The 27,399-nt window shown below is 45.4% G+C and overlaps 1 protein-coding gene across 3 annotated transcripts in view; it reads right to left on the bottom strand.

Annotated features, from left to right (window-relative positions):
- Positions 1 to 27,399, bottom strand: part of LRIG1 (leucine rich repeats and immunoglobulin like domains 1) — a 112,414-nt gene that overhangs the window by 58,224 nt on the left and 26,791 nt on the right. For all 3 annotated transcript variants that reach the window (XM_065933331.1, XM_065933332.1, XM_065933333.1), the window contains exons 2-3: positions 15,451 to 15,522; positions 5,568 to 5,642 (exon numbers count right to left, since the gene is read on the bottom strand). In XM_065933331.1, coding sequence (XP_065789403.1) covers positions 5,568 to 5,642; positions 15,451 to 15,522 — 147 coding nt within the window. The remainder of the gene's footprint in view (positions 1 to 5,567; positions 5,643 to 15,450; positions 15,523 to 27,399) is intronic.

The following is a 27,399-nucleotide window of genomic DNA, read 5'->3' as shown; positions in this document are numbered from 1 at the left end:
AGAAACTTCATGGTTAAAAAAAAAGATTTCAGCATCAACTATTAAGTCTACAAATGATGACCTTCTTCCAGGTGAAGCAACAGAGGGACAGTTTCAAGGGCAGCAAAGTAAAGTACAGGCAAGAGGCCTGAACCCAAGCTATACCCACACACGGCTTTAGCAATGCCCAGAAACTATTTATTACTCAGGAAAACTTCACCTGATTACTAACAGTCTCCGCTCAGGTCCCAAAGTCCAGCCGAATTTTCTGAAGAGAAGTCTGGGGCTCCTTTCTCCCTGGCTTCTGGGCTGGGCCCTCAGAGACCTGGATTCCAGCACTGGGAAGCAGCCCAGGTCCTCACTGCCTTGCGTTAAGGCTCTCGCTTTTCAATTACTCTTTAATGTGACCTCTCCTGTTCATGAACGAGCCTGCAAAGATTGATCTAGCCCCTTTCTTCGAGAGGGTTTGCTAGGCAGAGGGAGAGTTAAATATCACTACTGATTTTACATCCACAGCAGGCCTGGCCCAGAAGAGTTCGCTCCATCCTTCCCAGCCTTGGGGTCCCTCAGCCCCACCCAGCGCTCCTTCCATCTAACTGGCTCCAAGCGGGGTCACAGACAGGACAGCAGGTTTCAGTCCTTCCAGGTTTTATTCTCTGGAAGTAACAATAAAGTAATGCTAAATACTCCATGCCTTTAATCAGTTTTTCTTCAGTTAAGAGGTCACGGCAAAATACACATCTGTGTAGTTCATTCTGCTTCTGATATTTTTATTTAAATGATTCAATTCTAAGTCTTCCAGGTACATTTGCTAACAGGAGAGAAAAATACTTTACTCGAAGGAAAAAAAAGATGAGTTTTCAGGAAGCTGAGAGGGTGGGGATAGGAGAGGTGATTGCTTAAGGAGTAGGGGGATTATTTTGGGGTGATGACAACATTCTGAAATTAGATTGTGTTGAGGGGTGTGTTGTGTTTTAGGAAATGCACCTGAAATTTGTTTAAAACAGTGTTTTATGTTAGTTTTCTCTCAATTAAAAAAATAAAATAAAATAAAATGTTTCCCTGGAAAAAAAAAGAAAAGCTTTCAGAAAAGTTTATTTCCCCCAGATTCGAAGTAAAAGATTAATATTTTGCTGTGTTTCCAAACGCAACATAGACCTAAGGATTTTAACAGCACAAAGTCACAGGTAACAGTGTCTGAGGAGTCTTAGCCTAGATCTCCTACCTGATCGAAGCCAGAGTGGGGAGAGGAAGCCGCGAAACATGGGTAAGGAACAGGGCCCGAGACACACCACCAAGAGGAAAAGAACTCAGGTGGACAGAGCCGAGGGCGACATGGCTCACACAGACGAAACAAAGCTGCTGGAATTGACAACTCAAGCTGGTTTCACAGGCATTTTACTCCTAGGGCTGAAGGGGGAAAAAAACACACACAGAACCATTTCCACTGGAACCAATCTCCTCAATGATACAAGTGCAGTAACACCACAGGAAAAGCGGAAATTTTTCTTCCCCAGAAATGTCACTTATGCATCACATGAAATTACTATTGCTGTGGGAATTGTAACTTGAGTTTCCTGGACTTCAAATTAGAAAGAAAGAAAGAAAAAACTCAAACGTGAAAATCTACCAGCAGAGTCCGCCCCCACTGAACAAAAGTCTGTTTCTTTTTCTGAGAAGCATTTCATGAAATCTAGCTCCCTCACTCCGACCCAATCCTATTAAAAGCTTTCCTTGAGTTTAATGCTTTTTGGTTATTAAGAACAAATGGCTTTGTCCTTATCTGCAGAACACAATGCAAATAAAAATCTGCTCTTTGACAAATACATTAATTGAATTAGATTCCTTTAATCAGAAATTGTTAACCAACTGAAACTTTCCTGAAGGACTCCAGTTCCCAAAAACTCTAGAAAACTCTGTCCTGAGGCCCTAATAGTAAAGCCAGGCTTGAAACAAATCCTTTTCCCCACACAGTCCTCCCAAGTGTGACCTCAGCGAAGCAGGGTGCTGAGAGCTCTGTCACGTGAGCGAGGGACCAGGGTTACTGACACAGACTCGGGAGACAAGAAACCAAACACAGAGATGGAGAGCTGACTTGGACAGGCAAACAAAATCCAGAGGCAAAAGTCCCTAATCTCAGGTGTCTGAACTGAAAACCACAAAGCTGCTATCTGTCCTAAAAGACATAAGGCAGCAAGAGCGGTTATGGGACAGCAGGGTTGGTGTTTCTTTTGTGACATTATTGCCTCAACTCTCAGTTTCCTGGTCATGGAAAGGATATAAAAGCTGCAAGTGTACCTTTGTGAGTATTTCAACCCCTTCATCCACCTGTCCCTGTTCACAGTATCATCAGGGATACAGCTGGATATTTGCCTGGTCCCCTTCTTTCCCCTGGCCCACCTGTCTACAGCCTTGTCCCCAGAAAGTCATCCCAGCTCCTCAGCCATGTGGTCCCTTGGCAAGTTCTGATTATTTACCTCCTCCTCCTCCTGCCCAGGAAGGGGAGAATTTGGAGACTATGAGGGCTACCAAGGTGAATGTTAATTAAGCTAACTGACCTATCACATCCACAGAGAATACGTCAGGAACCTCCTACGTGTGATGATGTTGGAGCCCGCAACTGCAGGGGCACAGAGGTTCCTACTAAATGTTTGTTGAATACGCTGACACCTTTTACTGCTATTCTTCTGAAAAACCACAAACATACCAGCATAACTTGCCCTTCAAAGCCGGAATGGTGGGCTCCCCTGGTGGTTCAGTGGTAAAGAATCCACCTGCCAATGCAAAAGACACAGGTTCGATTCCTGATCTGGGAAGATCCCACATACCGTGGAACAACTAAGCAAGCCCATGTGCCAGTGCTCCAGAGCCCGGGAGCTGCAACCACTGAAGCACGCGTGCCCTAGGGCCCACGCTCTGCCACAAGAGAAGCCACGACAGTGAGAAGCACGTGCATTGCAACTAGAGAGTTGTCCTCGATTGCTGCACCTGAAGAAAAGACTCAGCAGCGACCAAGACCCAGCACAGCCGTATAAACAAATAAAATAAATCTTAAAAAAAAAAAAAAAAAAAAAAACAGCCTGGACTGTTGGAATTATCAATCGTGGCTGGATGGAGATGCAAGATGTTTCCCCTTAGAGGTCAGGCTGAGAAAGTCACGTTCACCTGCTGTCCGCTCTCCCCTGCTCTTTGCACAACTCACTTAGGAAATACAGGAAGGCATGAAGGAAGACAGCACATTTATCTATAATCCTGCTACTGTGACGTCATGCTGTTAGCCTGACTCCCAGGCAGTAAATCCACGAGTCTAAGATCGGAGAACACAGGCCCTTTAGACAGAAGGAAGGTAAAGACCCTTCAGCGTCTGTCATTTCAGAGAATTCACTGACCAAGTTACATGGAGCCCAGCTTCAGGCCAAAGGGAGTATCTGCCAATACAAACCTGAATTTTCCAAACTGAATCAGAATTGGGAGGGAGCCCTGTTTTCTTTTTCCTTCCTACTTTACATATTTTAACGCTGTCTAATGGAATAGCAGGAACAAGGCCAACCAGCCCCCCTGCTTCGGACACCTGGGCCAAGGAACAGAAATGTATTTTTAGTCAGCAGAGCAAGGAGTGATTCACAGCGCCACAGGCCCCAGGGCAAACGGGGGGCCCTGCCCGTCCTGGCACAGGGCGGGTCACAGTCACCTGCCATGCTCCTGCCCCCATGTGGGGGGAGACAGAGGAGCCGTGCACGGGCCTGTGCTCAGTCTCCGCTCACCTCTCTGTTGCGCAACTCACAGGAGCTCAGGCAGCCTCGGTTTCCTGTCTGGTAACATAAAGATGGTCTCTGTGGCCTGGGCTTCCCAACCAAGTGAAGAACAAGGGGTGGGGAAGCCGTGCTTCTCAACCTTGAAGGAGTGGGCCAATGGCCAGAGGCCCCGGTGAAAATGGCTTCTGGCCAGCAGGACTGGGATGAGGCCTGGGGGTCTGCATTTCTAATGAGCTCAGTACTGACAGCACACTGCTGGGCCAGGAACGGTCCTTTAAATAGCAAGGCATTAGAGGCATCTTCCGGTGCGGTGCTCTATAAACATACCAGGGATTGACATGTCCTTAAGTGGCCTCAGGTACGGATAACTCATTTAACCAGCAATGAAACACCTTCCAGATGCTAGAACACGACGGGCCAAACAGGTGCAACAAGAAAATTAGATCCCTGACTGATCATCTTGGTACAAAGAACCATATGCATCATTCCAGCACTTCACAGGTACAAGAAGTGACTCACAGACCCTGTGGCCCTAAAGGTGAGATCATGCCAAGGCCCAAGGGGCCAGGTGACAACTAGCCACCAGCCAGCAGCCGCTTCCACCTGTCAAACACCTATTCTGGCTTGTGCCAAGACATTAGGCGTTTCCTGTACCTCATGCTCCCCTCGAACTTTGGACTCACTGCCCCTTCATGTACAACACAAGGGGAACAGGAACACATCCCATAGATGAGGAAAATGAGGTTCAGCGAGATGAAGCTGTCTGTTCAGGACACAGGGCTGGGTCACAATTCTAAGCCCCTGCTCCCCAACCCCACAACACCTGGAAAAGGGTTAAAACCAAGACTGTGTGTCCCAAGGCTTGGCCATCTTCTGAACACAGGCCCTGCAGCCAGGAAAACCCAGAGACCTGTAAGCCGCACGAGTTATCGGACAGAGGAAGCCTTCTCCCCAGTTCACTCTGCTCGGGTCAGTGTCAGAAATGATACCTCCAGGTGAGTGGACGAGTTACAACACCAGTAAAATCACAATCAAATAAAAATGGGCAGGGCTGGAGTGGAAACAGGAAATTTGGCGTGAAGAGGGAGGTGCTCTGCTGGGGAAGCTGCCAATAAAGGCTGGTCTAGAAAATAGCTGGACTTGTGACTGGTGTATCTGGAAAGACCTCTGGGTGAGTTTGAAATAAGCGAGCACCTCCGTCTGACTGCGGAAGAAGTGGGGTAACTCACAGTACTTAACTTCCCCACAGGGTACTTTTGACCCCAACAGTGACATACGCCGGGCATCTCCCTTTCTTCCTCACTGAGGTCCCTTTATTCCCTTTCTCATTTCCAATATGTTGTCTATAATAGTCGACAGGTTTTATGCTGTGTAACACTTGACCATGGCAAAGAAATCCTTACTTTCATGCTAATGTCAGAAGCCTGATGAGTTCTTTGTTTTTTTTTAAGCCCTGAAAGTGAGCTGAGTCACATTATCAAAGTCACTGCCACAAAGATGAGCCTGCTGTCTCATCCCTCATACAGTGTTCTTTAAGTTCAGTTTAGGCACTCAAACTGCCAGCTTATCCATTAGGAACAAGACATTTAGTACCCCTGGGCATTAAAAAGATAATTTCCTGCCAAGCTAGAGATGAGGCAAAACTTCCAGTTTTTAATTCTACACACCCTGAAACAGCAAGCAACGCATTTGTCATGATCACTAGAGGTACACGGAGTAAGACCATTTTCTCCAGTGAGCCCAGAAACACAAGTTTCCCTGATACCCAATGTCAGCAACCTGATACCAGGGCCTCCCCACACAGCCCCAGGTCTCCCAAACGGTACCACTTACAGAAAGAGAGAGACGATGTGAGATGAGGCAGTGCCCAGGGAGGGTATGGCTGTCAACTCATTGTTATTGAGGTACCTATAATGACAAGAAGAAGAAATGAATCAGTTAAATCATTAAAATTAGTCGTATGGAATCACAGATATAGAAGGACATTTTTTAAACAATGGCCACGGGCAAACTGCTATGCTGTAATGCTGAATACGAGAATCTAAAAGCAAGTTTTTAATACGAGAGAAGTTATAGCAGGTCATAAACACTATGCACCACACTCATAGTTTAGGAATAAACACACCCAGGACACGTCCCCTGTCCTCTAGCAGCTTCCACTCTAGCTCAGAAATCAGGACTAACAGACAAGGGACTATGAACACAGGCGGAGATGCACGAATGAAACAACAGCTCCCCAGACCATCCCTGAGAGTGCTCCTTGTGGGCTGAAGGGCCAGAGCCCACTCCAGCTGGGATCACCGCCTTCCCCCATTGTTCTGTACGCATCCACCACGTGGCTCTGCCCTCACCAAAGGGCCACAAGCGTGCACCCAGCGCCACAGATTCATGCGCTCCTGTGGGGGGTTCCTGGTGCTGGAGACACGTGAACTAATGACTGGTTCTTAGAGGTTCTTATCTATTTGCGTGAACTCTGATGAAGCCTCCAGGTGTGTCTTCCAGGAATATATCCATATACACACACACTTTGGCACGCAGGCAATCTGAAAATCCTCTGCAGACCAGAGACCCTCCCCAAGCTCCCTTCCTGCCTGAATATTCTATATCTGTACTTCCACAATTCTCAACTCTTAAAGGAAGGGGAAGCCCAAAAACCAGAACACAGCTCGCCTGGGCCATCCCCAGAGGCTCTGAAATCCAACTTCCTTACACGGATATGTATTTCCAAATGGGGAAGAGACTCCAAAATCAGATTTGCAAAGTGAGCCCCGAAATCCTTAGGATAGCTAAAGCACAGTGATCAGGGTTTTTGACGGGGACAGGCTGGAAAGAAATGGTATCTGAGATGCAGAATCAAGGATAATGCTGGTTTATCTTATTCTTGTTTTTTTACACAATATGTCTTACGCAGAGCATCCAGTTACGGTTTGAAGACAAGGCCACTGAAGTGACAGCTGCATTCATACAAGTTTACTCGAGAATTTGCTTGAATAGAATAATCTGGTTGTCTGCCATCTTTTATAGAATGAATGGGGAAGGGGAGGAAAAGGCCTTGAATTATCCCATTCGCTTTCTTCAGTGCCAAAGCTGGTTAGAGATGAAGCCTGGCAATTACTGGGCTGAGGGACACAGAATGTCTATTTCAACAGCTTCATGACTGAAGCATCTGGCGGAGAGAAAGCAGATCTGTATCACGTGGCAAAGCCTTTCTCCACTTAAAGGGCCCTTGTTTGTGTGCTGAAGGAGACGATTAATTACTTTAACAGTCTCTTATCTGACTGCCCCTAAAGCAGACTACTTCTGCTTCACCTTTTATCTCTCTACCCCTGCTGTGATCCGTTTCCCATCTTGGTACAGGGATGCTGAAAACTCACCATCTGTTGGAATCTATTAATAAATTTTCACAGTACCATAAATGTACGTATTCCTCGACGAGATCCTCAGATCTTAGCAGGGCAAGGAAAGCTAAGGTCAAGGGCCTGTTGCCAAGAAGGCAGCTTGCTTACAAAGTCTTCATTTCTTAGAGATTTATTCTAAAACACAGATGCGGGGTTGGGGGGGGGGGTGTCATAATAATTATAGCAGCAGCTAACTTACTGAGGGCTTATTATGTGCCAGGCCTGACTCTTGAAGGCTTTTCAATATATTAATCTGTCCTTAGAGCCCTACTAGGCAGGCCCCATTAACATTTCCATTGTACCAATGAGGAAACTGAATCACTAAGATGTTAAGTAATTTAACTGAGGTCACCAGCAGTAAAAGGCAGTGGCCCTGGGGGTCAAGCCCCAAAGTCTAGGTTCTTAACCATTACTTCCATTGATTTATAGCTGCAGCAGCAACTCTACAGCATTATGTAACTGCACTGTCAGACTCTGGGTTCGGATCCAGGTGCTAGTACTGTTCTCTACCTTACAGGTAAGGTCTCTAAGTTTAAGTCACCATCCTAAGGTGACAGAGAGAGAGAGAGAGAGAGGCCTGGACAAGAGGTGAACGAAGTATAACTGCAAGCCATGGGAGAGCCACAGCTGAAAAGGCTAGCAGGCAAAAAGCTCATAACCTCATGGTAGCATGGTAGCTGTCTTTCAATTGTCAGTAAGGACTTCTCTGCAGGAGAACTTTCGCTGAATGAGTTCGGTCTCGGGTCACCCTGCTGCACACACAACAAACTGCTCCACCCAACTCCTAGGAATGATAACTGAACAAGGAAAGGAGGCATCATTATCATATCTCAAATCGTGACCAAAATGCTGCAAGCAGAGCGTGCAGGTGTGGCCAGCAGTGCTGAAGGTACACAGGGCATTTCAGGTCTGGATCAGCAGCCTGGAGTCAACAAGACGAGGCAGAAATCGCAGGCTCTGTTCTCAGCAGGGCTTCTGGATTTATGAAAAGGTCAGACGGAGCATAGAGGAGAAGATCTGCAAGGCTAGCTTACTTCTTGATCATTTCTGCTTCAAAAGAACTGCAAGTAAACCTCAATCAACTCCTCCACCACTGGCTCTCTGCTCGCTCTGTCCCTCGTTGAAATCAGAACACCACCCTCGGAAGGCAACAAAGGCCCAACTCCCGCTGAGACATGACCAACTTGCCAGCCTGAAATAGAGACCGGTCAAAAATAGCACCAGCTCCAGAGTCAGCTGAAGAAGGGCCTGCAGACTGTTCGGCACAGTCTCCATGTGTAGGGACGTTGTCAGAATTAGGATGTTTGATGAACTCTTCTGAATATCTAGGGCTGTTCAGTCTTTCCCCCCTTCTCACTCCCTCCAAATGTGTTTCCATCCAAAGGCCCTAAAAATTCTTCTTAAATATCTGGCTTCTACAACTGAAACTTTTCCTGATGATTTAGGACCAAGAACAGCTCTGGAAGCCTCAGACCATGAACAATGGCCCAGCCCTGCAGCTGGAAAAGGTGTGAAAAAGGCATGGGGTGGGGTGAGGGGAGAGCTTTGCATAGACTGCCTCCCCATCCCCCCACTCCCCATCCCATTCCTAGGGCAGAACCTGGATGTTGGCCTTTCCCAGCCTTCCGGGCCCCCTCAGCTCTCTCTCTGAAACTTCCATTTACTGGACCTGGTGAAAGGAAGTTTTCACATTGTACAAGATGCAGAATGTTAAAAAGGATGTTTCAGAGAACTTTTATTACTGACTGCCTCAACCAAATCAGCCATCAAGAAACAATGGAAAACAAACCCACAGGATCACTTTGAATTATAGCCCTTTCTGTTTTTTAAAAACTGTTTGGCCCTATTTACTTACTGAATAGCTGATATAAGTACACGGTGAAATTCCAAATTATTTCAAAAAAAGAACATGAGGACTATATATTGAAAGCCACCCCCTGCCCCCTCGGCCTCTGGTTTGCCTCCAAGAGGAAGCTCCAGCTGCAGGCTACTGCAGATGGACACGCGGTCTTCTTCCACACAGATGCCTGTGTCTTACACAGACTATTCTGCGCCAGTTTCCCCTTAGTAATAGATCTTGAAGATCTCCCTAAATCTTAGGTGAAGTGCTCCTCTGCTGCAATGAATGGTATGAATGAACCACGACTGATGTAGCCGATTCACTAATTTCCTAGACACGTTGGTTGCTTCCAAACACAAAGTGAGCTGCCGTTAATATGAGTCAAGTTGGGCCGGGGGGTGCCGTATCAGTTTGTTTTGTTTCTGAAGTGGGAGAAAGTCATCAGTAGCAGGTAGGAGCCACTTTGGAGTTAGGGCCACTTCATCAACAGCTGTTATCAGTGCTTTCAGCTACTCGAGAATAAGGCAGACTACCTTACCGACTTTGGCCAGACTTATAGTTTGTATACCAGCTGGACAGGTACAGGTATTTCAGGACTGTGACACAGAATACAGTTCCTCTAAGTCAACACTTAGAAACAGGAATAAAGGCAAACACTTCTCTGTGTGCCAGGCTCCGTGCGGAGGGTTTTCCACGCCATGTGTCACTGAATAACACGCCGACCCTTGAAGGAAGGCACTACGTCATCACCTCACGTCAAAAGGAGAAACGGAGACCCGGTTACTGCGCAGCAGAGCAGGGAGTACTAGGAGGAGACGATACAGCTCACGTGTTTAAGTCAGACAGACCCGGGTCCATTTAACCCTGAGCTCACCCCCTACCAGTCAAATGGCCTTCAGGGTGTCACTGAGCCTCACTGCGCCTTAGCTTTCTTCTCCCCCAAACGCACAAGGCACAAGCCCCAACTTCATACGGTTTTGGCAGGATCTGGCTGAAATCACTAAATCTAACAGCCTAGGAGAGAGCCAGATATATAGTAAATGCTTAACAGGTGGTGGTGATTCACAGCCAAAAAGCAGTGCCTGAAATGACACCCCCTTACGATTCCAACCCTCCCCTGAAACACACCGCACATGCGCAAACAGGGGCAGTGGAAGCCTGGGCCGCCGCAGGGTGAGACATAAATACCCAGGGGCGGGCACGCTCAGCCTTTCTCGGTGCCTCCAGAACCGTTTAGGTCAGCGACCCTGGAGAGCACACGGCGGCACCCACGTTAGGCATTCCCGGGCCAGGCAGCAGTAATGCGATCTGAGCGCAGCTCTGAAGGAGGACGGTATAAATAGCCCTCTTATTAACAGAGGGGCCTCGCAGTCCAGGACTCCTGGCTGGAGGCTCTCCCTGGCGGGCTTTCCTCAGCGCTGCGGGCAGTAACGACCACGTGGTCTGGCGGCAGCTGCGCCAACATCCTTAGGTCCTCCGGGGGCCCCCAACCGGCTCGCTTTCTCTCTCCAACTGGCCCGCGATGCTCTGCGGTTGCCGGCCTCCAAAATAAAACCACTGCTAAACCACCGACCACGGCTTTGCCAGCCTGTGGTTCCCCTCGTGCTGAGGCTTCCAGACACAAGTGGTAGCTGGTGGCTGTGCAGGTTTCAGGAGAACTGACAGCCCCTGGAAGACCCAGTTAATTTAGAAGCAACTGTGTGCCCACTGTGATTTTTTTTTTCTTTTCTTTAATATCCTTCTCCATCTCCCCACCCATTGCTCCTCACTGCCTCTTTCTGCCTGCACGATGTATTAGGATTCCCTTCAGGAAAGGACTGGATCTTTATCAATGACAAGTTCCACTGATCTGGGCCCTGGGGAATTTGTGTTATCCATCCCACAGTGTGACACTGGGGACCGGGGTGGTCACGCTGGTAAAGGGTTCAACCTATCAGCCCCCAAGGATTTGTTTCTTAACAAGCCACCCAGCTCAGTGGCGGGGTGGAGGGGATGTGGAGGGCGGCTCTGGGGTTCTCAAAGTAGCAGAAGAGAAATAAATAATACACAGTGTGCCCCTGGGCTTCCCAGGTGCCTCAGTAGTAAAGAGGCTGCCTGCCAATGCAGGACACATGGGTTCAACCTTTGGGTCAGGAAGATCCCCTGGAGGAGGAAATGGCAACCACTCCAGTATTCTTGCCTGAAAAATTCCATGGACAGAGGAGCCTGGTGGACTACAGTCCACAGGATCGCAAAGAGTCAGACACGACTGAGTGACTAAACACACAGCATAGAGCCCTGCCCGTGTACAACGCTCTGAAAAATCAGATCCAGTAAATAGTTACAGTATTTGTAACTGGATAACACATCACTACACCCATGTTCCAGACGCAGCACGGAAGGAAGTAACTTGTCCGGGGACTCAGTCCCGGTAAGGGGCAGAAGCAAGACTCCAAGCCAGGTTTGCCTACTACCAAACTCACATCCTCCCAGTACACGACACTGTACTCACAAGCAGTGACCCCTATCTTAACAAGTCCCACACCTGAGAAGACTGTGCTGCCATGGAGAGTCTGGGACAGGACTGAGACCAGGGACTCCAGGCCCCGCTCCCCCATTTACTAGCTGTGCAATGCAGCCAGGTTCCCAGGCCTCTGCTCTACAACTGCCTGAAAATGCAGAAATGACCTTAAGGAGTGGAGGGCTTTTTATTAGCACAAGAGCCAGCTACGGTCCACTTTCCTGAGCTCATTAGCTGGAGTAAGAGGAGAAGACACACACAGTAGAGAGAGGGTAGACGATGGGGGTCGAGAAGTCTCACCCTGTCCCTAAATTCAACAGGAGCTCAGAGGAAGGAAAAAAAGCCAGAATGTGAAGGGAGAAGGGAAGGTGGGCTTGGACGGGTTGATGTGGGTTTGGACAAAGAGTCTGGAGGAATCAGAGGAAATACCTCAGTACCTCGATAGAGAAGACCAATGCAGGAAGAGTGATAGAGGAGATAAAACACTGGACTGTCCATCCTTTTAAAATCTTGGGTGGAAGGTTGCAGGTTAGGAGGAGGGGGTGTGGGGTGAAGGCAGTGCAGCTTCAGGCTTAAATGCACAGTTCTGGAAATCAAACAGATCTGAGTCCAACTCTCAGCTTTCCGGAGGCTGAGATTGTAAAGAATCCACCTGCAATGTGGGAGACCCGGGTTTGATCCCTGGTTTGGGAAGATCCCCTGGAGAAGGGAATGGCAACCCACTCCAGTACTCTCGGTTGGAGAATTCCATGGACAGAGGAGACTGAAGGGATACAGTTCATGGGGTTGCAAACAGTTACACTCAACTGAGTGACTAACACTTTTCTCAGCTTTACCAACCAGGGGACACTGCACAGGTTTATTTAATCTGTCTGAGCTTCCATTTCCTCCTCTGTAAAGTGGAGAAAATGACTGTAAAGAAAAGAATTTAAATCACATAGAGCTGGTGTCAGGATGAAATGAAGCTGTCTTCCCCTAAGGTTGAGTTGCTGTTACTGTCATTGCTGTGCTGTTGTGATTCAGGAAATTTATTTTTAAGACTAACCAGCATCCCCAGTGAAGGACAGGTGCAAGTCAGATGCTCTCCGTTCTAGATCTGGGTGGGGATTAAGATCTAAAAAAGCACCAAGTAAAAGGGGGATTAAAAGCCGCAGGTCAAGGGAACCAAACCAATTGAAACTGGACGGCTGTTTGGGGAAGGAGCAAATGAAAACAGAGAGCTAGAGAGAACACAGAAAAGGCTCACAGACCATCAACCGTGCACCCAGTCTATGGCGGGGCCGATGACACTGGATCCACAACCTAACATGACCCCCAGGGCCCCGCGGGACCCAGGCCCTGGCCACACACCCCGCCCTCACGCACATCAGGGGCAAGGGCTCTCGTCCTGGTCCTTCTGAGGGCCTTGTCTTATACGTGCAGCCCACCCTGTCCACACCACTCATAGCTGCTTGATCTGCCTATCAGTCACCATCCCGAGCACTCCAGCTCCATTATTACCTCTCCAAAATCAAAGAAGAAAACCCTCCCCTGATCCTGTTCTAGGTCCCCCAAACGCGTACGACTAGTGAGTCACCTGGCTTCCTTGTTCCCCACCTATCTTCCCCTTTTTTAATGTGGTTCTGTGACAAGCAAGGTTTGTCTGAGGTGCCAGGATTGTGGGAAATGAGAACAGCATTTAGGCGGCCACCAAGAAAACTAGGAAGCCAGAATAAAGAATATCTGAATGTAGCACTTTTAAAATATGAAAGTGAACACAAAACTACACTCATTCAGAGTTTGTAAGTTTTCAAACCAAGATATGATCTGCAACAGAGCCCCGTCAAGCCAGACAAGAGCCTGGGGCAAAAGGAAAAATAATCAGTTAAGCTGATTTAGACTTTTAACTTTTTGTATTTTTTTCCATCACGGATTAGTATTATTTTATTATTTGGCATCCATTTTGCTTTTTTTAAATACTGCATTAAGATGTCCTTCATCTCGAATGCTGAATTTTTAGAAGCCCCTTCAATCCTGCACCACCGGCAAACGCCTCACTTACCTAGCCCTCACCCTAGCTCTCTCTGTCTGCCTTATTCATTCCCATGCCCCCAGCAGCAGAGCAGCGCCTGGCCCATAGGAGGTACTCGAGGAAATAGTAAATGAAAGCCTGAATGATGCCCTAAGAAATAACGTGATTTTTGTTTTGTCCAATTCTAAAAGAAACCACTAAGCTCTGAGACTCAATACACGGAAGTTGAATACAGTAACCACAAGTGTTAAAGACAGACTGGATCAAGGGAAAGCACTGGGTTATGGCCTAAACCAGCTCCTTGATGGGCTGGGTTTATCATTTCAGGTGGCTGTGGTGGGTGAACTGTACCCCCACAAAATTCTTAGGCTGCAGTTCCAGCCCTCCGCACTCAGCCTGTGACCGTATATGGAGAAAGGGTTTTTAAAGAGGTCATATGGACGGCTCCTGATCCAGTGTGACTGGTGCCCTTTTGAGAGGAGGACATTTGGACACACAGAAGAGGCATCAGGGAAAGGAAAGGATGGGAAGAGGCAGCAAGAAAGTGGCCATCTGCAAGTCAAGGAGAGACGCCTCAGAGGAAACCAACCCTGCCAGGACCCTGATCTTGAACTTCCAGCCTCCAGAACCCTGAGAGAGTAAGTTGCTATTATTTAAGTCACCCAGTCTGTGGTCTTAAAAGTTTACTACAGTAAACTTACATAATGACCCACTTCCAAACTAGTCCTAATCACTATGACCTTATGGAAAAATATGGAAAAATAAGGGCCCTGGACAAAGTATTTCCAAGGGTCCCTTCCAACTTTAACTTGGGAAGTTGGAACCTTCTTTAAACAGACCTGGAAATCATAAACAGCATTTTGGAGAATCTGGAGATGGTGGTAGAGAACACAAGTATTTAACAAATTGCATCATCTGATTAAATTTCCTTTAGATTAAACCCTCAACAATGGGATCAAAAAATAATAAACAAGGATTTTTATCAGTTACATATAACAAGTAAAATATATAAAGCACTTAATGTCTACTAAAAATAGAGTAACAATAGGAGCATTGGGTGAATGATTTATGAAATCTTCATGCATAAGTAGCCTTACTAAAAATTGAAATGGGATAGTAAAACTCTTTTAATTTACATGACAAAGTATTCAGAAATGTAAGGAGAAGTAAGAAACAGATGTAAAACCACAGTATAAACACAGTTTGACTCCAAAATTATGTGTAGAAGTATACAGTTTTCACTAAGTGTCCACAATGTTTAGCCTTGGGTGATAATACTGGTGATTTTAATTTATTTTACATATTTCTACAGCTGCCAAATTTTCTGCAGTGGGTATGCACGACTTTTCTTTGAAGTCCCCATGGAACTAAAATCTTGAATAACTCTAACATTCATGTTAAAAGCAGAATTCCTTACATTAAAAAGAAGAAGAAAAGACTGAGGCCTGATTTAAAGGACACTGCAAGAGACAGCGAACCTAGTGTTCTAAAGACAGTAATGTCTAGTTTTGTTTGGAGATCAGGAGAGAAAAATCAGCCTTATCATCCATTCCTCTATACCTTGGATTTCTGGGAAACAGAAGGGGTGGGCTGGCTGATATGCCCCTGGAAAGCAGGCTGCTCTAGTGCCCTGGCGACTGGGGGAAGTACCAGCCAGGTGTGTTAGTCCCCCTGGCACCCAAGGCTTTCCACAAGCCTGTACAGCCCCCGTGGGCCTGAGATTTCCAGTAAACTCACACCTGCTGGACACACCCACCACTGACTGCCCAGGAAGAAGAGAGGGGCTTCAGCAAAGGAGCGCTAAGGAGCAGGGCCTTTTGTCTCCAACAGCCCCCAGCAGATGCCCCCTCTAACAAATTCAGAATGCTGATCCAGGGGAAAGAGCAGCGCTGCGACATGAGAGGCTCCTCCCCAGGAGCTTGCCATCCTGCCCATCAACCCCCCAGAGTTTTGGGAAAAGCACTCACACTTCTTGTAGATTCGGCAAGTCCTCAAAACCAGCAGGATCAATCTCAGAAAGTTTGTTGTAACTCAGGTTTCTGGTAAAAGGAGAGCAAAAAACAAAGAAAAAATTTAGTCAATACTCCCAAATTCAGGAATCATCTACCCATCCCTCCCCAGGAGAAATAATCCCTCTTACTCATAACTGCCCCCATCTCATGTACTATTTTAAGTAACCCTGGTGGCTCAGACAGTAAAGAATCTGCCTGCAACGCAGGAGACCAGGGTTCAATCCCCATGTCAGGAAGATCCCTGGAGAAGGAAATGGCAACCCACTGCAGTATTCTTGCCTGGAGAATTCCATGGAGAGAGGGATTCTGTGACCACCATGCTGGTCCAAATGCCTGGCACCATATCAAATGGCATTTTTAAAAATTACTGTTTTACTAAGGCATCAAACACTATTAAGAAGCAGTAAAGGGAGTCTGATCCTTCATTGTCTAAAAATCAGTGGTCCCCAACCATGGATGACATTTGGCAAAGTCTGTAGACATTTCTGGTTGTCACAACTGAAGGGGAGGGGAGGGGAGGATCCTACTAGCATCTGGTGGGACGAGGACAAGGATGCTGCTAAACATCCTCCAAAGGACAGGACAGCCCTTAAGGACAGACCCAGCCTTCACTGTTAATAGTAACATTCAGAGGTTGAGAGACTTTGGTCTAAACAAAAACTTCAGGATCAAAACTCGCTGGGATGTATAGTTAAAGTTGAAAGGACTATTTAATAAGTGAGCAATGTAAGATCTTAATCATAAGGTTTATTTATATGAACATGGCATTCCTACTATCAGTGAATAAATATTTCATGTGATAATCATGCCGGAGAGAGGAGTAGTGTCATAGGAAATCACGCTGGTGTGAACCAAAGCCTCACATGCCAGTAGCCTTCTCAAGATGACAGCGTCTATCACATGACTCAGAAGTACATCTCTCTCCCCTTCAGCCCATCCTTGACCCCATTCTCAGAGGGAGACAAGGATCAAGCAGGACAATGTCTGATCCGCTGAGCTTCCCAGAGCACACCCTCAACCCAGACCAGCTTGATCTTTCAGGAACAGAATCCACACAGATGTGGTCCACACGGGCCCTCACTGTGCCTCACTCTCTTGCCACCAAAACACATCCAGTCCTGTGTGTGCCAAAGGAGCTGGCTAACATTTTTCATCTTGGCTATTAATTCCATTGCCATTACTGCCAATTAACAAGTACTACGAATCAGGAGTTCAAAGTCTCTTAAGGGGCCCAGTATCACATTAAGTGGCAACTTTCTTTTAAGCTTCCTCCAGAGACATTCCAATCAATACTAAGCCAGAGCTGAGAGCCATTTCACTGTCAACTCAAGACATTTATCTAAATAAAAGTCAAACCACCCTTGAAATTAATGGTACATCTGTGTTCAGGGCACAGCCTGAATTAAAAGCAATTTGTCCAGGGATTATGTTACCATAAAAATTGAAGGTGGTAATTTTTAAACCACCTATTGAAGTCAAGTGTGAGCTTGTCTGTTCTTGGGAGTATTTACAATGAGATACTTACACAGAAATCAACAGGTTAGATTTGGAACAGAAAATCCACAAATAGAGAGAGTTCTCTCCTGTCATGGAAAGGACTGAATGGACTCAAAGCTTCTCCTACGATGAGCACATTATCATGACAAAGTGGGGCGGAGATCTTGTTTCTGGGTCTACAGGTAGTGTGAGTTGATAATGACTGTGACATTCATATCATCACAAGTAACGGGGAGTTGCTAAGCTGGAGCAGGCTTGAGAGAAAGACTCAGAAACCACAAAGCCAAGAGCTGGAAGGGTAAACAAGTGATGCAGGGGGTCACCTGGCGGGTGTAGAATGAGGCCGACACAGCAGTGCCAACTCAACCTGCCTGCCACCTAAAGAGGCCATTTGTACCTGTTTCCCAAAAGAAGGGTGGTGCAGACCAGTCTCCTTCATTTTCAAGAGAAGCCTGATCTCTGAAATTTTATGTGAAGTTTTTTCAATTCTTTAAATGTGTATGTACAAATCTGGCAGTGTGTGTGGACCACACCTCTGCACACATAAATCTACAGACCATATTTAACCAGAGGATCACCATTTTACAACCTCTGATCTAGTTTCAAAATGAATGACTTGCGGCCAGGGCAGGAGCTGGGGTTCACAGGATCTAGAGCCCAGGCTAGGCCTGGTGGCTCTGTTCTGAACAATCTGAAAGGAAATCACTTCCCTCAATCCATGTGCCAGAAAAGTCCAGATCCTTTAGGAACTCAGGATTAGAATAAAGACATTTAAAATCACAACTCTCCTTGGTCTCTATTTTTTCCCTTAGAGAGCACATAAAATTTATTTACATTTCAAAAATGCTGTATCTAGTGTTATATTTAAAATACATGGCCAACAAGGACCTACTGTATAAGATAGGGAACTCTACTCAATACTCTGTAGTAACTTAACTAGTAAAAGAATTTGAAAAAAAAAAAAAACAGACAAATGTATATGCATAACTGTGACATATGAATTCCTCTGCTGCATGCCTGCAACTAACGCAACATTGTCAATCAACTATACTCTAATATAAAATAAAGTAAAACAAACAAAAACAAAAAAACCTTGTACAAATTCTGCTTTTTAGATAAGGCAACTTGATAAAGGGGGATTCCATAAGCTACTTTTATCAAGAAGTCAGACAGGATCAGTACTTAACATGGAGATTCCAGGGACGTAGCAACAAGTTCAAGAGACTTGTTAAGTGGAAACCTAAGCGTTCACTTGGTCTGCCTGGATGAAGTGATTTTTCGATTCTTGATCAACTAGAAAAGCCATGTATCACCAACCCAGACTGCCTCTAAGAGTAATTCTCCTCTCAGCGCCTATCACCAGCACAAAGAGAACACAGTGGCTGAGGCCCAGGTCCCTTGGAATGGCTCTGCTTTGTGACAGAGCTTTTAAGTCTGAAAAATAAATCCTGGTACAAAGCAGGGGATGAGGCCGACACAGCAGTGTCCACTCATCTGCCTGCCACCTACAGGGGCCATTTGGACCTGGTTCCCAAAACGAGGGTGGGTGCAGACCAGTCTCCTTCACTTTCAAGAGAAGCTCGATCTCTGAAATTTTATGTGATTACCAACTGCTTTATCAAACAACAGGGAAAATATTTACTTTCTTCTCCCTGACAAGCACAATCTGAAGTAAAATCCGCAGACATTTTTCTTGTTTGCTCATCTCTGGGAGACACACTCTCAGTATAAATATTTTCCTACTGTGGTAAAATACACATAACATATAGTGTACCATCTTGACCATGTTTATGTGTACAGTTCAGGGACAATAAATACATTCTCACTGTTGTACAACCATCACGACCAACCATCCCTCCCTAGCACTTCTACACCTTTTCCAACTGAAACTCATCACCCATTAAATACTAACTTCCCATTCTCCCCTCCCTCCAGGGCCTACCTACCTTCACTCTACACGCTGCCTGTAGGACTTGGACTTGAGAGGTACTTCACACAAGTGGAGCCACACAGTACCTTTTGTGTCTGGCTTATTTCACTCAGCTCAGTGTCCTTAAGGTGCATCCATACTGTAACATGTGTCATGGTTTCCTGTTTCTTTTTGTGGCTGAATAGTATTCCACTATTCACCTGTGTGTGTGTGTGTGTGTGTGTGTGTGTGTGTGTATCTTCCATATTTTGTTTCTCCCTATAAAAGCTGATGGATATGAGGGCTGGTTCCATCTTTTGGTTATTGTGTATCATGCTGCTGTGGACATGGTCATCCCCCACCCACGCCCCGGCACAACATAAAGATTTTTTTTTTAAACTCTTTGACTGCCACACTTTCTGACAACATTCATTTCTCCAAGATGAAACATATCCATATACTTTGGTCCAAGAACTGTGCAGAGAAGGATCTGAATAACAATTTAAGAGTTAATTAGTGAAAAACTTTTACCTAAGAGACCTTTTTTTTTTTCAGGTGGCAGCTGACAGGGACACAAGTCTAAAGCATCTCACTTATTTCTGCAAACATGGTCAGCCTTACCAGGCCTGACATCTGAATGTGTTATTGGTTGAAGGTTTCAGATTCTCCTGTCAAAACAATCCATCTATCAGCAGGACAGACGCTGTCAAAAGCACTTCTGCACCTTTCAGGAGCAAAGCAGAGAGGAAAGAAACCTTGGGGAGTTTAGTTACTGCCAATTGCAGCTTTCATTAAACAGTTTGTCAGCCATTGTCATAACACAAATTTCCCTTGTTCTTGCACAAAGGGTGCACCACTCTTCCAACAATGGAGCCCAGCCATAGATACTCTTTCTGCTAATCTGCTGAGAGATGACTGTCTGGCCCACCGTTTGCCCAACATGCAAGAGGCCCCTCCGCAGAGACCGGCTCAAGTTTTAGACAGGTTTTATCTGCAGCTGAAGAGCAAGGGGTTCAACAGTGCACAGCAATAATCTGCTTGCTGAGCCCTTTTCCTGGCAAGACCCCCTACCCAGACCTCACAGAATGAGAAGACCTAAGTCTTCAGATAGTTGAGAAATCCCCCACTGTTCTGTAAACCCCTGCTCTCCAATCCAGCAGCACCCAGCGGAGTGAACCTGACATTCATACTTAAACTAATCAAGATTACAGAAAATGAGGACTTCAGGGTCTCAGGGGCACCTGCCACCACACGAGTATCCAACCACCTGTGGCTAGCAGCTACTGTCCTGACTGCACAAGGCAGGGGCAGGCCATTTCCATCATCCCTGAAATTCCTATTGACTGAAATCAAGGAGTAATCAACAAATATTTAAAGTGAAATGCATGGAGGGAAGAAAGTTGGATTTGAAAAACAAATGTGATCACTGCAGCTTTGTAGTATAGTCTGAAGTTAGGGAGTGTTATTCCTCCAGTTTTTTTGGTTTTTTTATTTTTCTTTTAGTTTTTTTTTAGTTTAGTTTAGTTTTCTTTTTCAAGATTGTTTTGGGTACTTAGGACTTTTGTGTTTCGATACAAATTTCAATTTTTTTTGGTGCTAATTCTGGGAAAAATGACAAAACAGAAATAGCTATAGATGTAGAAAAGAAACTTTTCGTTACCAGAGGGTAAAGCAGGGGTATAAACTGGGACATTGGGATTGAAGTATACACACTATTACATACTAAATAGGTAACTAATAACGACCTACTGTCTAGCACAGAGAACTCTACTCAATACTCTGTAACGACTTATATGGGAAAAGAATCTAAAAAAGGGTGGGTATTTATATAACTGAGTCATTTTGCTATACACCTGAAACTAACACAACAATGTAAATTAACTATTCTTCAATAAAAATTTTAAAAAATAAAATTTGAACTTCCCAATAATCTAAATCCACGGGACTCCAGCACCAGCTGTGCTTAGAGGCTCAGGCGTGTCCGACTCTGTGTGATCCCATGGACTGCAGCCTGCCAGGCGCCCCTGTCCATGAGCGGGTTGCCATGCCCTCCTCCAGGGGATCTTCACAACCCAGGGATTGAACCCAGGTCTCCGGCACTGCGGGCTGATTCTTTACTGTCTGAGCCACTAGGGAAGCCCGAAGGCTTTGTTAAAAACTTGGTGGGGGAGGGGCTCAGATCTCAGCCCACGTCAGGCACACACAGTTCTTAACCAATTCCAGCAGAGAAAAGGGGCTTTGAAAACTAAATCCATGAGGAAGAGGCTCTTAAATCAAAAAATGCCCTCTGAATGTAATTCTATAGGCTTTATCAGTTATTGACATAATCTGACCAGCACCATTCTGGATTACAACCACAACCACATATTACAAACTTGGCAAACACTGTTCAAAGCTGGCAAACAATAATTCATTGACTCCTTAGAAACTGAGGGGGAAAACGCTACACTTACTTCTGAGTAAGTTGTGGTGAGGAGACAACCCCAGCATCACTAGACAATGTCAATAGCTCTTTACCCTCAAAAACAGGCACTGCTCACAGACCACTGACTCTATAGACAAAACCTCTCAGAGGAAGGAAAGTGCCACGCACAGCTGTATTTACAACTCTATGAAGAAAAATAATCCAGAGTGAAAGGAACTGGCCACAAATCTGTGACAGGAATCCTCTGGGAAAGGAGGTTTTCCCATTCAGTTTGGTTTCCAGGTCAGTCTATTTCCCACTACTCAGCACTGTCTGGGCACCTGAACAAAACAGAACTTAGCGTATTTTAAGCGTTCAGATGTTCGAGAAAGCAAAGAATGCAGCTGGAAAGCAACCCATTTGCTGAGCACATTGGGGTACCTCGGACTAGCCCAGGAAGCTCTTCTTTCTCGGGAACCTGCGGGCTTTGGCTGTATGTCTCCCCTTAACCGTATAGGGTACTGCCTGCCTTCCATCATAGAGGAGTCATCTGCTGAGCACTCACTGGGAAGACGTGATGAGTCTTTTTCCCAAGGGGTGTGAATGAGGAAGAACACGCAGACTTGCTAGAGTCATTTAATCTCTTAAACGTTCAAGGCTTTTTCTGTTGCATTTTTGCCTTCTGAGCAAGTTATGTGTCATACATATCAAGATCCAACGAAATCACCACACTGTGTTCCTTAGGTCCACATTACAAGGTTTTATGAGAAGAAATTTCTTTTTAAATCTAGGATATCAGATGCCCTTACCTTTTTCTTCCCCCTATTACAACACTTTCCCCTCATTAACCAAAAGCCATAAGTGAAAGGGCTGTTCATACACATTGAAGGTTTATTTCAAGAAAGACAAAACTGTATCTTAAACTAGATTATCATTCCTCTATATCAGAGGAATTCCTCACCCAAGAATTACCAGGCAAAAGGTGGTCTTATACTTGTGTCTTTTCTGTCAGGTGATCAACCACATATTCCCTAAACTGAGGCTCAGATAAAGAAATACATTGAGCAAATAATCAAATGCAAAATCACTGGACAGAACTCAGTACTTACCAGCTCACCTTGACAGCTTTAGGTCACTAACACTGAACAAAGTCAGTAATGAGTCACAGTTATTCTGACTTTTGAAAATGTTACACAGATAATTCTATATGCAAATGAGGCTTACAAGTAACTCAGAAGAGGAGTTATTACACACTAGCCATTATCCACACACCAGAGTCACTCACTCCTTAAAACCAGCTTTAGAAATGAGCATGGGTCTCCGACTTTTGACGCTTAAGACATTATCTGAGAGAAGTCAGCCTTGTGTAACTCATCCTGTTGGTCTTAAGTGGGCTTCTATGCCTGACAGTTCACACAGCTCACCCGGGCCTGTGGTTAGTTTGAATGCAGGTTTAAGTCTTTGTCCTATAGCACCCAGAAGATGTCAAGTTTGACAAATATTTACTGAGTGTTGGTCTATAGTCTATATTGCGCCTAGGTTAAGTTCTAATACAAATCAGGATAAGATCTAGTTCGTGACTTTAAAGAGTTTACAACCTAATGGTCAGGTAAGACCCTGAACCAAATAACTCCACCCAAAGGCTCTAACAGGGGAAGCATCTTGGGAATGATGAACCAGGAGTTGCAAGATGATAGCTCTTGGGCCAAAGGTGAATTGCAGGGAAATTCGTGTCTGACTAAATGGTATTTGGAGATACCTAAAGTTTTCAGCAAAAATTTGAAAGTTTCAGCTTCTCTTGAAATTGCAGGGACACCTCACAGATAATGTGAGTTCAGTTACATACCAGGGCAATAAAGCAAATGTTGCAATACAGCAAATCATACAATCTTTCTGGTTTCCCAGTATATACAAAATTGTGTCTTTACACCATACTATAAACCATGAAGTGTGCAACAGCATTATGTCTTAAAAAATAATAATGAACATACCTTAATTATAAAATACTGCTCTTAGAAAAATTGACCCTACAGACTTGCTCAGTTCAGGGTTGTCACAAACCTTCAATCGGTAAAAAATATAACAAAGTGAAATGCAGTGGAGGGCGGTTTGCCTGTCGTCACAGGGTCAGCATGCTGACAGCACAATCCGTTACATTATTTAGCAAGGACCCAGCTGACCACAGGACTCACCACTCCTATGATCTCCCTCCCTCACGACTTCTCTGCTCACTTGTAGTATCTCCCTGGCCCTGCAAGCATCTGGGTTTGTCTTCCTGGCATGGAGTCCAGGTGACGTTCAGAGCAGGGAAAATTAGCTGTGATGAGGAAGGTTTATCAGAAAATGTAAGACCTTCGCTAAATCTGGAAGAGCAGCAGCAGAACAGCATGGCTTTTAAGGAAGAGTTTCAGGATATAAGGCCAGAAAAGTACAATAAGGCATGGATTAAAAAAAAAAAAAAGCCAAGTCAGGAGCTCCTAGAAAGGGAAGGTCAAGACAGGAAAGGTTGCAGGCTTCGAGGAGGAGAGCATGCAGCCCCCGGCTGTCAGAGCGGCAGCCCCGCAGGCAGTTAAGTCACGGGTTCTACAAACCATAATGAACCCCACTGCCAGGTCCATTGTGAACATTATTACAAGGTCATTACAGGTGATTCCCGGAGCAACAGAAAATCTCCTTGCTCATCTACTTCAAGTTCTGACCCGAACGCTCAAGAGGCCCACCATCACTGAAAGTAATCAATATTCAATTTCTACAACAGCCCTTAAAACAGGAGATCCTAGGATCAGCTTTCCCTGCCCAAATCTTAGCTTGGGTAAAGAGAGAAAGCAACTGGATATGACATGGCTCTCTCATTTAAGCAGTCTCGTGCTTGATTGTGGAGGATGTACTGGGGGAGTACACATTTTTTCCATAATAGTCATTTGTTAAATATGGTCTGTGCATCACTGACAATGAGAGATTAATTAATTTCATTAAGAAGAGGCACTCCAGTCGCTGCAGCAACTAAGCAGGTTGGTGGGGATCTCACTAATAATGAAGATTTGGGCAGAGAATAGCTGCTGGCCACAGGCTGACCCCCGCCTCCCCCGCCCACAAACCTGTCACAAAGACACCGATACCCAGAAACACCCCAGCAGGGAAGAAGCACCTACAGCCATCACTTGGTTTTGCTATTAGACAAGTGACTTTGCACCGACTTGGAAATGGGCAGAGGCGGTGAGGGGTCAGGAGTCTCCTCACCTATTCTCTCCTTTATCACCTCTGGACAGGGATCACACGTTGGCCCTTTCAGACAGTCCTTAAGATCCATTGGGTTTTCCAAAGTCATCACCCCCTTGCTGGGCACACTCCACACACAGCTTAATCTTTCCCTCTTGAAAGCCCAGCCATTCTGTAGAACAGAGGGTGGTGGTGCCTCGGGACCAGGCCCTCCCACCCCCACCAACCTCTCCTCCTCCAAAGGCACGGGGTGGGGGGGGGGGGAGCTCTGGGGAGAGCAAAGGGCCCATCAATCAGGACCTGTAAAGGCTCTGAAATGTGCCCCAAGAATGTGGGCTCACCTCCACCAGCACACTCCAGAGGCTGGAGTTCCTTCAGTGAAAAAAAATGGAGGAGGGTTTTCCTAAACAAAAACCATGCTGCATTAAGGCAGGAAACAGAGGCTCTTGCTTCCGTAGTAGTTAAAACAAGCCGAGCAAAAGGGACAGGAAGTGAGGGACACATTAATCCAGTGGATAAATCTGGAATCCATGGTCTGCCAAGTGCTTTGTGGAGTCCACCAGTGCCCCTCTGGTCACAGATCACTGTTTTCCTGTCCTAAAATCTCCACCTGTACCTCTGTCCCTACAAATATTCACTTCCAGAAGATTAGCTTCCTGTGGAACCAATCACTGCAAAATACAGGGTATTTAATAAAAGGGTGATGGGGCTTTGAAATTCATTGAGTCTGAGTTGACCTGTTCAAGATCTAACACTGTAGGAACAGTTTTTTCAATGTGTCACCCAACCAAATTTAACTATATAAATGGTGGCACAACCATATACTGTGATCAATTTCCTTTTACAACACAGTGAAATGCTTCCCCACAGAGCGCAGAGTGGTTTCCCACACTTCATGCCACCACCTAAGGGCCTGGGAGGACTGCGATTACCAGAGAGGAAAAGAACTATTTTAACACAGCCCCGTAAAAGGTACTCCTGGTTGCAAGAACAGGCTGGCCAGATTCCAAGCTTGTCTTGCTGGCAGAAGATATAATCGAGGATTTCATTGGGATAAAAGGATAAAGAAATCCTATACCAGTGACTCGAGACTCTTCAGAAATGAAACCTCCAATAATGGATTACTTCCCCTGAGTACATGAGACACACACTGAAATATTAAGAACCAACCAACCAACCAGAAAAAAAAAAAAAACCAAACACCCTTTCCACCATCTGAGTCATTACACACCATCCTAAATACTCTTCTCTAGATGCTTCCTGAACCAGGCAAGGATCAAGGCATTCATTCTGTGTTTTTTTAACCCTCATTTCTGAAAATTCACTTCACAACATAATCCAGTCAATGAAAAAATAGTACACAAGCTTCACATTACAGAAATGTACACCGAAAGATGAAAATTAAACTCTGTACATGTGATGATCAGAGTCTGTTGATGTTGTTTTAGAGAAGTGTTTAGAAGAGTCATTTTAGGCAAACATAATTTTGGTTACAAAAGGGCAGTATATATACATACGTCCATGGAGTCACAAAACAACTTAGTGACGAAGCCACCACCCCTGACATGGTGAGTGGCCTTTTGTCCCCCTTTAAGGGGGAAGAAGGAAATGATTTTTTTTTCCCCCAGTAATTACATTTTTATAAGTAAGTATACCTTAATGTTATCAGTATACCTTTCCTAATCTGACACAAAAAATTTTAAGGGATAAATGACATAAGTGGGCATAACTACCTTCCCAGAACAGAGCTGCTCATAAGGAAAACCTTCTCTGGAAAGCCAGACGTTCATACAGGTATTCTCTGGAATCCTCTTTCAGCTTGCAGTGGAATTTACATGCATCTTTTATTTTTCCAACTGAAATCACACCAAGCATTCACTGAAGTCTCAGGCATCTCTCTGTGCCTGTGCAAAGCCCGAGCATCCGCAAGCTACAAAGCTAACAGAAAAACCTAGGTTTGCTTGCATTGACCATGTTACTCTGCATTACAAGCTGATGGAGAGCAAGGTTCCCACAGATATTACCAAACATCGTCTTCTTGGTTTTCTGTATCTTCTTCTAGGTCTCAGAGAGTCAAGTATTACCTTCTAGGTTTACCTTCCCATCCTTTCCCGCATTTCCCAGCTACTTCCCAACTTAAAAATGAAGATGACTCAAATATAAAGAACAGATCCCACAAAAACTGAATTTGAATTTACCCACAAGTTTTCAAGAACACATCCACTGTATTACAGGGAGGCGCACAAGGGACTGGAGTTAAGTATTTTAAAGAAAACGCGGTTTGGAAAGGTCAGCCTCCTGGCTAACAGTGAAGGTGCTGACTTTATTAGCTAGCTTATCGCTTGGGATCTCATTCTGTCAATTTTTCCGCTGGGCTTTTAAGAGTTTATGTGTGTCACGAAATGCTCAGCTGAAGCCAAAATTTTTTTGTTTCTATGATGCTCAGATGTCACACAAACACCATAAAATTCAAAGCCCATCCACATTGTTGTCCTGGGGCCAGGGTGACTTCTCTGGTCTGGCTGCTGGAATGGCTGAGCAGAGACCAAGTCAGTTCAGGTAGAACAGCTAGGTGGCAGGCATTTCAGTGCAGCTTCTGCACAGTGTTCTCTGCAACACGGGGCCTTCCTTCTCACCGAGATTACAGACACCAAGAATCAGATGATGCCTGTGACCTGCACCCTGGACATACTAAACTTCTACTACTTCGAATGCAGAACTGTCAGTGAAAATGACAGAGCTACAATATACTTTTGTTGCTTCTTCTCTTTTTCAGTCTTTCATCAAAGTTTCCAAAGCCCGGTGTGCTACAATTCATGGGATCGTGAAGAGTCGGACATGACTAGGTGACTGAACAACACGACATATCTAAGAG

The sequence above is a fragment of the Muntiacus reevesi genome, chromosome 4 (genome assembly GCF_963930625.1).
Source record: "Muntiacus reevesi chromosome 4, mMunRee1.1, whole genome shotgun sequence".
NCBI lineage: Eukaryota > Metazoa > Chordata > Mammalia > Artiodactyla > Cervidae > Muntiacus > Muntiacus reevesi.
The sequence above is the reverse complement of the archived record's forward strand: the minus strand, read 5'-3'. Positions and strand labels throughout refer to the sequence as shown.